At 40.4% G+C, this 12,083-nt stretch overlaps 1 protein-coding gene across 1 annotated transcript in view; it reads right to left on the bottom strand.

The window, feature by feature from the left end:
• LGR4 (leucine rich repeat containing G protein-coupled receptor 4) overlaps positions 1–12,083 on the bottom strand; it is a 58,498-nt gene that overhangs the window by 4,264 nt on the left and 42,151 nt on the right. The window contains exons 5-17 of the mRNA XM_048948257.1: positions 10,872–11,087; positions 10,168–10,239; positions 9,022–9,090; positions 8,351–8,422; positions 8,193–8,264; positions 7,487–7,555; positions 7,157–7,228; positions 6,501–6,566; positions 5,237–5,308; positions 4,163–4,234; positions 3,752–3,877; positions 2,271–2,392; positions 1,590–1,664 (exon numbers count right to left, since the gene is read on the bottom strand). Of these exons, the coding sequence (XP_048804214.1) occupies positions 1,590–1,664; positions 2,271–2,392; positions 3,752–3,877; positions 4,163–4,234; positions 5,237–5,308; positions 6,501–6,566; positions 7,157–7,228; positions 7,487–7,555; positions 8,193–8,264; positions 8,351–8,422; positions 9,022–9,090; positions 10,168–10,239; positions 10,872–11,087 (1,175 nt within the window). The remainder of the gene's footprint in view (positions 1–1,589; positions 1,665–2,270; positions 2,393–3,751; positions 3,878–4,162; positions 4,235–5,236; positions 5,309–6,500; positions 6,567–7,156; positions 7,229–7,486; positions 7,556–8,192; positions 8,265–8,350; positions 8,423–9,021; positions 9,091–10,167; positions 10,240–10,871; positions 11,088–12,083) is intronic.

The raw sequence follows: 12,083 nt of genomic DNA, 5'->3' as shown, positions 1-12,083 counted from the left end.
TGAGCAGGAGGTCCTCAAGGGACCTAAACTGATTATTCTTAAAAATAAAAACAACTTCCTATCTAAGAAATTTTAAAATGCGAGCTGTGCTTCCAGAATCAATTTGAAGTCTGTTCTCTAATTGCTGCATCACGGTGCATCTTTAGACAAGGAACAAGAACATTCCAAACCCAATGGGAAAATTCGTGCCAGGGAGAGTGAATTTTGCTGCTCGAGTTCAAAAATCCATTCCTGCCATTAAGCAAAGTGGAAAGTGGATCTACGGGCTGAGCAATGATTCAGAATTTAGGTGGTGGGTGGAGTGTCCTACTTATGACCAGACAACAGCACAGCAGGGAAAATAAGTTGTTAGCATGGGAGGGACTGGTGAAAAACAAGGCAAATTGTGAACTCGTAAAACAAGCTTTTAGTTCCTTGTAGAGCTACAGCATCTCTGGTATGGGCAAAAAGGCTTTAAAGATTAAACCTGTGTAACACATCATCTGAACTCATTCTGCAAACAGGAGCTCAAAGCACACAAGCAGCAAATTAGTTCTCAGCACACAGTTACGTTAGTAGTGTATTTCACTTTCGGACCACTTTTTTTTTTTTAACTGTAATCTGGAAATCTTTGTAATATTCTGTACACTAAAGCTAGAACTATCTCAAAAGATGAAGGGCTAACAGGTAAGTTTTCACAGCAGATGTTAAAATACCAGTCTAGGAAAAAAAGAATAAAACTTGGAAAACTTCTGTTGATCCAGAATCAGCTTCACTGGAAGCATACTTCTCCCCTGATCTGTGTTCTCCTATCCATGCAAACAGGAGGATACAAGATGTGTGAAAGTTTCTCTCAACAGCTCATGGCAAGGGTGAGGAAGTAGGAGGCACCACAGCCAGCAATTTAGGAGCTGAGCGGAGCCGTATGTGGAAACGCACAGTGGAAGGAAGATAAGCAGAAGGGCAGCAATGAAACTGCCCAGAAATATTTGTCTACAAGATCAAAGACTTTCAACACTCGTGAGCCATTCAAGCCCAAACTGGAGCTCTGGTACGCCCAATAAGGGTACTTACTGTACCAATATCCACAGCAGTTTAAGATGTTACTCCAGCTACTTGAAACAACCCTCTTGCTGTCAGTGCTGCCATGGAGAGGCTAAGAGAACATCGTCAGGCTTAGTTTAAACCCCAATGACAATAGTTTAAGCTTTTAAAAGCACAGGCTGACTTCTTGCTGAAACATGAGCATTCATAGCATCTGCTCTGCAGATACTTCATTGACAAGAGATACAGAATGAGGGGGCACTGCATTAAACACAGCATGCTCCAAATGTAAGTATCACAGTCTGGTACGTTCTGCTTATGGAAACTAACTTCAGTTTTTTGGTAATGTAGTTCTCCCATACGGTGCCATGTCTAAAGCTGAGCCTGATCTTTGTGACTGCACATCTAAAATAACATTAGCATCAAATGAAGTTTCCCAAGTGCTACAGAATTTAACCTTCTCTATATGGAGGGAATGAGGAAAGAAGTGTACTTCTGCAGACAGCTGTCTGCATAACACCGTGCATGAAGTTCAATATGTGGCTAAAGCACTTTATTAGATTTACCTGTTGCTGGTGTACAGTGAATAATAGCCTGACCCAGCTCCGCATTTTCCTCGTTTCTTAGACCATCTGCATCAGCTATATCCAAGCAAAATGAAAAACAGGTTAGTTGTAGAAAGAAAAAAACCAAAATGTAATGAAGCTGCCTAGGACAGAAACACAGCTTTGAAAGATCAAAGACCAAACACTTTGCCAGCTTTCAAGCCTGTAACAAGTGGAGCACTTCTGGTTTGCCCCATAAGGACGAACACTCAGTGCAGAAACTGCTGCAGCAGTTTAAGTTACTACTGCCTGTTGTAGCTGCTCACAGTGCTTTGTAACAAAGAAACATCTTTCATCACCAGGGAAAAGATCTACTGGCCTTGAACTAGACAGTGCAAGGACAAGCTTTCTGAACACGAGGGCTGAAACACTGAAATCATGAGAACAGTTCTGCTCTGGCACAAAATGACAGAAACAATCTTGGCAGTTTAATACAGTTTTAACCAAAAGAAAACAAACAAACGGGCACATCTCACACTATCAGATAAATCCACTTCACAGTTTTAGAAAGAACATGGCACCCGTCTATCTGCAAGCAGTTGCTCAGTGCTTTCAGAGCCAGTTTTCCATGTCTGCTTATTCAAAGACAACATGCACTGTTACTTGGTCCTGCATGTTCCTCATTAGGAGAAGTGCACTTACCCTTTTCACGATCCCCCGTGGCATCTTGATCTTGTTGACCAGAATCTTCAGTATTTGAGTTTAAGTAAGAATCACAGCCCCAAAACGCACAGCACTGGTAAGCATACGGTACAGATAGAGACCTGAAATACAGGCAAAACAATGAAGACTGTAAGCTGATGCCACTTTGAGGTTTGTCACTATTGTAAGTATTAAGGGGCACATTTACTGTTACAACTAAGATTTTTGTCGTGGTCATTAAGGAAAAAAAAAATTCAAATTGGATCAGCTGTAACCACTTTTGATGAATTTTTTTCACAAGAAAAGGACTGGTGATGCATCCAAGCCTTGCCTGCAACAAGAAGTACTAAGACAATTCTATGATGTTTTGCTCCCTTCAATCACCTTTTTCCTCCTTTCTGGTCAATGCTTGTGGTGTTACTGTACAAATTAAAACTGCAAATTAATCAAGTTAATTTACACAGAACTGTTTCATAAGAAAGTTAATTCCTAAACGATCAAGATGTTATAAATGCATTTTTTTCTTTAAAAAGAAAACATAAAATTGTTTTTGCTATTGTCTTTCTGCATGCCTGCCAGAAATGGCACAGGCTATTAATCCCGGTAGAAATGTGGTACACCTGCATTCAGAGATTTTAAAAGTCCATGTAAACAATTAGATAATAGCAGACCAAAAGCAACAAGTTTTGTGACTCAGGGCTACAGTATCAACTATCTGCACCATCGTTCAGCAACTATGTTGTTGTAAATACTTAGGAGGAAAAACGGTCTGAAGGCTCCCACAGTGAATTAGTTCTCAAACACAGAGCACAAGCGAAAAGCTGATCTGTTGTTTCCATGGCACTGCTGAGGCCCAATTCTAAGAGTGACACTGAATCCTCTGCTACTCTTACGCAAATTAACATATCTTCATCTCCTTTTTTTCTTTTTTCCGCCGGGCAGTATAGGAAACAATTTCTAACTGCTTCATGAAGACTGAAATACCAATGTACAAAGATCTTTCAGAAAGGAAATCAGTTCACCACCTCCTGATCCACCACCTATTGAAATCAGTAACAGGTTTCCCTTTGAACGATTACTCTCATCATTCACCTCCAATAATAAACAGCACATGTTGCAGATACGTGTGGTGATTATGGAATCAGGCACCTGCAAGCCTGTTCCCATTTTCCACACGCTGAAAGACAGATGTGCTCAGCTCAGTAACAAATGGAATCTATCCAAAACACTGCTATAAAGTCAGATGATTATATCTGCTTGAAAAGTGGCAGAGGAAAAATACAACAGGTTCCAGGAAAATAGCCTGCAAGTGACATTTCTATCAGAACAGTCGGGATGCCAACACTGAGGCACTACAGGACTTGCTGAAGGGCCTGATCATTTGTCATATTATCTAAGTTGTCTTCATTTATTGTCAAATTGCTTGCTACTAAGTAAGTGAGGAAGTAAGTGAGGTACTGCAGTGCTATTAACCAACGTACCGAAGCTTTGCAAAGTTCTTCGCCGCCAAAGCTTCTTTCAGCTCAGGATTTCCTGCAAGTTTAAGTTGGTTCAATCCACTCAATCCTTCTGTTGGAACTGAGGTGAGTTCATTGAAACTTAGGTCTCTGAAATGTGAATATGAAGACAGCGTTACAACGATGTAAGTTTGAAGCCTCTAAGGTCTCACAGCAAAGCTGTGGTCTGGAAAACGACTCTCAGTGCTGCAGGCACTTTAGAGTATGCCTCATTCTGTACGAGTACGCCCTGCATACATTCAGCTAGCAAGAGCCTTCATGATCCAGGAGATGAAATGTATGATGGACATGTGCCAGTTTTAAGCTAAAAGCATTTACTATCTCTGCAATTTAACGACAGAGAGAGGAAATTACTGTACAGAATTGCCTACTTACAGATTAACAATAGCTGCAATGGTGGTGAAAGCTTCCTTGTGGATCTTACGAATTCGATTTCTACTGAGGTCGCTGCAATGAAAGCCAACTATGATTATTTTAGCAGTTTCATCTAGCCTTTGCAACAACCACTGTTCAGAGGAAAAGTACATCCGTTATACATAATGACACATCCATTATACCTCTGATAGAAAGGCCAAACAGCCTTCCCACTTCCCTCCTCCCCTTGTTAGACAGGTGCAGTGGGGAACCTCTAGGACAGGCAGCCGTAACCAGCTTCACCCCATTCCCTGTGCGACCTGCTGTAGGGAACCTGCTTTGGCAGGGGGGTTGGACTCTATGATCTCTGGAGGTCCCTTCCAACCCCTATAATTCTGTGATTCTGTGATTCCCAAGGCAGCAACTATATCCACTAGAACTCCCTTTTCCCCTTTCTTCCTTGGCCTCGGCAGCTCAGCTGGCACCACCAAGGCAGAGGCAGGCTTTGGCATCACCTATTCCCAGGCTGAAGGTGCCAGGAAGATCACTTTGGTGACAGCCACACCTGCAGCAGGGCAGGAGGGAAGGGGTAGGGGGAACAGAATAAAGAGAAGGGCATCTCCTTTCTTGGATTTCAAAATCCAGATGCAGCTCCTGCTGGATCGCTATGATTTATATTAAGATATTCCTTTCAAAACCACTGTCAACTTCTGAAATTTCTTTCCCTGCTAACTTCACTGTTTCTATGTAATCTTCATACAGCTAGACACGTGAAGGCAGGGGATAATTTTGACTACTGGTCTGCTCCTCCCAAGGAAAACAGATAGACGCTTCAATAAACAGCATATAATGCAAAACAGCAGATGACCAAAAAACTTCTCTTTAGATACACATACATGTGAATGTCTACAAAAGCAAAATAGAGTGTAAAATCGGCAGCTGCTAATATAGAATCTCTTGCATATTGTTTGCTTCACCTTAGGATGCAGCATAGTTGGCCTTCTGACATAAGATTCACAACACCAAACCCAATGTCAGTTTACACTGGAGTCAAGATTATTTTGTTTTATTCAGTATGTGTCTATGTACACTTACAGCACACGAAGGGAGGACAGTCCTTGAAAGGTATCATCTGTGACTTCATGGATCTGATTATGCTGTAAGGAACTGTGAAGAAACAAAACTTCATTGGCAAACAGCCTAACTTCAAACCAAGGGATAGCTTGATGGCTGCTAATAAAAGGTAGCCTTCCCAGGGGCAAAGTGTGTTCTAGTTTCCCCTTACACAAACTACATTTCACATTAGCTACAATAGCATAAATATGATGCTCCCTTGTGGCACTGTTACTCAATCTCAATTCACAGATCTTATAATTTAAAGGAGATTGCTGAGTGTGAACAGAATTATTTCCAAGCAAAACGTAGCACTCGACAAACTATCAAGAGTCACTGAGATTTAACACAAATCTACTTAACCCTTCAAGGAATCTTTCGGACACTTTAATCCTGGGTGCACTTCCAATTCTCAATACAGAGATTTATGAAAGGAAAATGCTGAGAAGTGCTTCAAGAACTAACAGGCAAATTACATTTCCAACACATTTGCCCTCGATGTCGCTTTCCGGCAAACTCCATTGGTCCCCCTTGTGTATACAGCAACATGCTCTAACAAGGATTACATCAATGGTGCCTTTGTTGGAGAGTAACAGGCTTTCCTCACACACCATGAGCTCTGAAGATGCTTTGCCAGATGTTTTACAGCAAAAAACAGGTACAGTGAGCCCAAAGTTGTCGGAGTATGGTAGCAAAGACCTGTGAAAAGCCTATTATCCCCAGTCTCATTAAGAGTTAAGAAAGTAGAGAGCAAGGGAGGTTTAAGGAGAAGCAACAACACTGGTAGCTGAAAAAAATGCATAGCGTCTTGAAATAAAACTTCAGAAGCTTTATACCAATGAAATAAGGAAGAACAAACACAGGCTTTGAGACGGAGAATGCACCTCACAGGAACTACAGGAAAAGGTATTTTACCTGAGCACAGGCTGTTGGTTGAAGGTAACTGAAGTACGGAAGAAATACAAGGCAGGAAGGAAAACACCTCAGTGCTCATTACATTTTGTGCACATAGCAATACTTCTACAAAATTCAAGATTCATGCGTCCTTCACTCTTTTTTGTGCTATAGGAACAATAAAACCTGAGCTGCTGGAATTTTCTGCCCAGCAGCCTTCAAATGACTCAGCCACATGGCCTTAAACTTGGAAGTGTACTTATGATCAAAAGCGAAGCGAAAACATTTCTGGAGATCGGGACTCGGGGTACTAAAGAGGTAATAAAGATAACCACTGTGTATTTCTACTCACATTTCTTCCAAGGAGTGGCAGCCCGTAAAACTTGGGAGGTCCTTTATATTGTTATAAGACAAGTCCCTTCAAAACAGGAAATGGAAAGAGGATGCTTAGTTTAACTCTGCTCTACCTCAAACATCTCACCACTGCATGTATGCGTAGCAAAAAACCATACTGTGCAAGCTCCCTGAATTCTGAGAGCTGTAATATAAGATCACTTTTAGATTTAAGTGGCCACAGAGTATGAGAAATCTAGTGCAAATTTGGATTCAGGGTGCTGCTTCCTCCCAGAATTGTCCACGAAACTCAGCAGTAAAAAAAAAGACGAGAAACTTGCAAACAACATTTAAATACCTTGCGAAAGTTAAGTCCCACATCATCATCCTCTAACTCAACTCATCTTCTATAAAACAAAAGACACTCTTCTCTCTTTCTCAGGAATGGGTTTTGTTCTAAATTTTCTTGGGTATCCTTTGTAAACATGGCTTCGCCTACTCCCAAATGGTTTTGTTTTCTAGTTTGTTCTTTTGCACTCATTCTAAACATATCCTTACTGATTTTTTAGTCTTGCCTTTATAATAATACCTGAACAATACTTTAAGTTAGCTCTACGTTCTCTACATCAAAAATTTTCATCCAAATGAAAACAGGAGCAAAATGAGTACACTTACAAAGTTCGCAGCATCTTTTGCTCTTGGCATAAATTAACAGGAATACTGTTTATCTTGGTCCCCGTTAGAGTCCTATTAAAAAAAAATAAACATCACCAAATATAAATATCTGTATTGATTGATAACATAAGCAGCCTACCCAGGAGCAGAGCTGGGATGTGTTTGTAGCTGTCAGGTGCTGGATTAAGGCATTAAGACATTTATTGACAAGTAGAGAACATATACCCAAGTTGCTCTCTAGATCCCCTAAATCACATTTCAATCATTTCAAATCAGGCAAAACCAAAACTAATTTAAAAAACGGAAATTGCTTCTGCAGAAGATACTTACAAACTCTCCAGATTAACGGTTCCTGTCAGATTAGGAAACCACTGCACCATGCTGGCACCCCGAATGACCCTAAAAAAGTTCCCACAAAAATTAGCTGTCAGCTATCACGCAAATGAATCACGACACGCAGTCCTGCTATCGGGTAGATATTTTCACTAACATCCCTATCGCCGTTTGAATTTTATACATTGAGCTACTCTTCTAAGTGCTTCTTTTACTAATGATCTACTTAGAAAAAACTGGAACTCATCAGATTAGGAAGCAAATAACACCTACAAAAAGGGCGTAAACTCTCAGGTAGTTTGCAGTTTCAAAGACTGACATCGCACTCCATTTTGTTGCTTGTCACCCCCATACCTGACATCATTTGAGAGCATGCATGCACTGACCTGCAAAACATCCTCACAATGTACACCTCTGTTCAAAACCATATTGGAGTTTATTTAAGTAAGAACCTGAGCATTTGGCCTGAGGTTACGTCTTATGCAAGGTAACGAAGATGAAAAAAAAAAGGAGTTGTAAAACATATTTACCAGAGCTTCTGCACGTTCCTAACAACAGCAACAACAACAACAACGTTTGTTACAGCTAACTGCTAAAAAAGTTGTACAGAAAGAGCTAGAGGCAGCCAGGAAATTCTGCTAATCTGTTTTTCTACAGTATTTTATATTCACGTATTGGACTATTCAGTTGAGATGATACTTACAGGGAATGCAGATCTGACAGATTCTGAAACGCTGAGTTCCCCACAAAAGACAAAGGATTATCATACAAATGTCTGGGAAACGAAAAGCATGTTTCAATCACTGCTCTTGCAGTCGTTGTCTGCTACAGACTACAAATAGGTGCATGAAAATTACTTACATCGTTCTTAGAAGGGGGTTTCCTGCAAATGCACCATCAGGAATTATGGAAATATAGTTACTGTGAAATGCCCTAAAGATAATAGGAAAGAAAACCTACATTTAGAAAGATATTGCCAGTAGATTCAACCAACAGCCATCTTCTCTGTAGACACACTACACCTATGCAATTCCCAGCCCTGCCAAAATTAGGATAGTAGTTAAATACGACTACGTAAAACCGTAGCAGCAAGTCTGAAGGCATGATTTTTGTCTATGGCACATCTGCTGAACTGAAAGAGATTCACTAGGAAGAAATTATTCTGTCCAAAACATGATCTTATGCTTTCTCTCGTTTGCTTCTCTGTTAGAGGAGGGGACTAGGAAGATATGCACAATCAGTGCATACATAATTCTGCTACTGGAGGCCAAAACCAGCTCCAGATTAAGATCTATGCTAATGGTACTCCTGAATAAATTCCTTGGTTATATAACTCCAAAATCATTTTCAGCAGGCTCCCTCTGTAGTTGCAGATTACATTTTCCTTTAATTACAGCATCACTTAGCATAACTCGATCTGATTGAGGCTGCTGCATAATCAGATGAGTATTCTTAAACCTGGAAACTTCTTTTTTTCATTTATGAAAAGGAGAGAGAAAAACAGGTAAAAAGGAGTAACGGGCAATACTCACAACTCTTTTAGATTTGGGAGTGCTTTTATGGCTTCGGGGAATTCCACCATGTTATTATAATTTAAGTCCCTAGAGGAAACAAAGCAGGAAAGTTTAAAAAAAAAAGAAAAGATATTTAATCATGGTTATGAACTGTTAAAATCATTTTTATTTAAGACAACTCAATGAAAGTGAAAAGTTTTCAAAACATCTCCAACTACACTGCAGAATAACTTGATTTTTAACTTAGTTTCGGTCTTCTCATCTATTACACGCCTTAGAATCAGCTAATTAACTTCATAAGTTACTTAAGATTGTCCAGGATTATTCATGCTAAGTCAAATGACATTTGTTCACAGCAAAGCTCAGTATTTTCCACAGATTTTCCTTCAGATTGACGTGCCAAACAATGAACTAAGATTTCAAAATAACAACGGAACGTTGACCCACACAATTGATCTTTAAACATTTACTCCAAAATCTTTGATTCCAGGTTTCCTAAAAGAAACAGTAAGTAAGCCAGTAGGCAACAGCAGATCTCCTGCAACAAAATCAAGTCTAAGTATTGAAGAGAAGCACAGGTAAATGCCATCACACTGGAACAGTGCGTATCAGTCACTTATTTAGGAGCTGCCAGGACATTTGCAAGACAGTTTCCAGCAGTGCCCACGTAGCAGTAAGAAAGGAGCAGCAGAAAAAACAGCCCAGTGAGGAACTTCCTGCTGTCACACAATGGATTTGACAGCCTATTTTAAATAAGTTTAATCCCACAGCAAATCTGAGAAACAAATATTTGTCCCTTATCACATACAGGGCCACTCAAACACTTCTGATACATACGCCTGAGTCCGTGGAGTGCTGTGCAAAGACACACCAGCTGGATCAGTGCTAGGAACATTAAGAGCCACGCCATCCAGCGTGACATTTCACCCAGGCTAATATTTACCTGCTTCTCAACAAAGCTAATTACTTTTGGTGGAGCACTACACTGATATTAGCCTTCACTTCCGAAACCTGAGATGAACACAAGTGTGGGAGTTGTGTGTTGTGTTGCACACATGCCTTATTTGCAAAATCTTCACTGCAACAGTGAAGTACCCTTGAGTAGGCTGCAACGAGATAAATCGCACTGAATCACCAAAGAATTGCTTTAAGAAGCATACTTACAAGGTTTCAAGGTTGTCCAAACCATCAAAACAGTGTTTTCCTATTGTTTTTATTTTATTGTTATGAAGATGTCTAACAAAGAACAAAGCAAAAAACGAAAACAAGTGAATGACTTCATATAAACTCATAAATAGCAGACAATTCTGTGAAATCGAAATAGTTTAATGGCTTAGAAAAAACATTACATGGGATGGATTATGCAGAAGAATGTCTTTCACTTCAAGAAATAAGTCACTCTTGTATGGGAACAGAATGGACTGCCTGCAGTCAAGACAACCTCTTTTAGACCTTTACTCGCTATCCAGAAGCATGATAAAATACGATTTAAATGTATAGATAAAAAGAATTTTAATATTTATCTCTGGAAATATTTAAGACTAGATAGAAACAGGGTCTGTGGCAGGTAATATTTTCTTTGTATTTTATATTCCTTTATATTTGGAACCATTTTCTGACAGCCACACGTTTGAAACATCCATTACTAAAATGAGATGAAAGCACACAGCAATCTCACTACACATTTGTTGCACTTTGGAGTTTCTGTTTAGGAGAAAATCTTGAGCAGACTGACTAGTATATTTGGGAACAGCAACGTCCTGCATTGGTAGCAGAGGCTGTTACCAGGTCACTGAACTAAAACAAACCAAACACCATCTTTGGGGCCATCTAACGGGGGGAAATCTAAGTGAGCCATCCATACTCACAGAACAACAAGACTTGAGAGGTTTGTGAATGCGTAGTCAGGAATGTGCGTTATTTTGTTGAGGGCCAGCGTCAACGCCTGCAGGGAGGGGAGGTTGCTCAGCGGATGGATGGGAACTTCTGTCAAACTGTTGTCATCCAACCAAAGGTGACGCAACTGCACCAGCCCCTCAAAGCTGTCTTTGGGAACAGCTGTGATGTGGTTAGCATCCAAACGCCTAGATGAAAACGGGGAGAATTGGCACAGTCAAGTGCCAGAAGGACAAGTAAGTTAAAAAGTATTTTAAAGTCTTATTACTTGCAAACGTTTCTGTTACCTTGAACACATTATAGTGAAATTATTTAATGCCAAGAAGTTGCAGTGTTTACTGAAGTGACACGTGAATACTCTTTTGTAACACAAAGCTTCATAACAACTTCTTCTCCAATGCTTCTATTAAAACATTTGAACCAATTTTTATGCTCACAGTTGGCTTAACCAAGTGAACTGGAAACCGGAGAAACCTCCTCCCCACCAACCCTCCTGCTCCCCTAAGTACCTCACTAGAACAAGCCTTTAAAATGGCAACTCGACATTGTATCCGAAACTAGAGAGGCAGTTGCTGCTTTGAACTGATTACCCCTGGAGCTATGCTGCCAATAGCACTGCACGCTGCTATGTATCGCTCTGGGTACTTCTGTACACCTCAAGCAACTACCTTAGAAAACAGGATTATTAAAAGCAGTGTTCAAACAAAGCCACAGTTAGAAACGGCGTTTCCACATAAAACACTGTGTACTGTCAGCTAAAACTGAGACATTTCTTCCACTCTGGCAGCTCATCTCCCCTATCATGCTGCGCAAGAAATGGAAAACAGAACTCCAGCACTGTTTGGTGTTGCATATTATTGGATTTGCCATTGCATTTTTCCCTAAATTCACTCTGATCTCAACTATTAGCAGTAGCAATGACCGGGCAGTCTTTCTAAAAGAACAGCAAACCACACAAAACAATTGCAGTACAAAACCAGCTCACCTACGCCATTGGAATTCACAGCTTCTTCCCAATTCAAAGCATCCAAAAAAAGTAACTCCACACCTGGAAACCGAGGTGGTGAAATGCATGTCCTCAGCTAAGGCCAGCTATGAAGCCCCAGGGATAGGAGATTTTACTTGTGGTATCCTGCTGAGAGCCCCCATCCAAGGGAACAGATAGATGCAATACTGCCCAACGC

Source organism: Lagopus muta, chromosome 6 (assembly GCF_023343835.1).
Source record: "Lagopus muta isolate bLagMut1 chromosome 6, bLagMut1 primary, whole genome shotgun sequence".
Classification (NCBI taxonomy): Eukaryota; Metazoa; Chordata; class Aves; order Galliformes; family Phasianidae; genus Lagopus; species Lagopus muta.
This window is presented reverse-complemented; position numbering and strand designations above follow the sequence as displayed.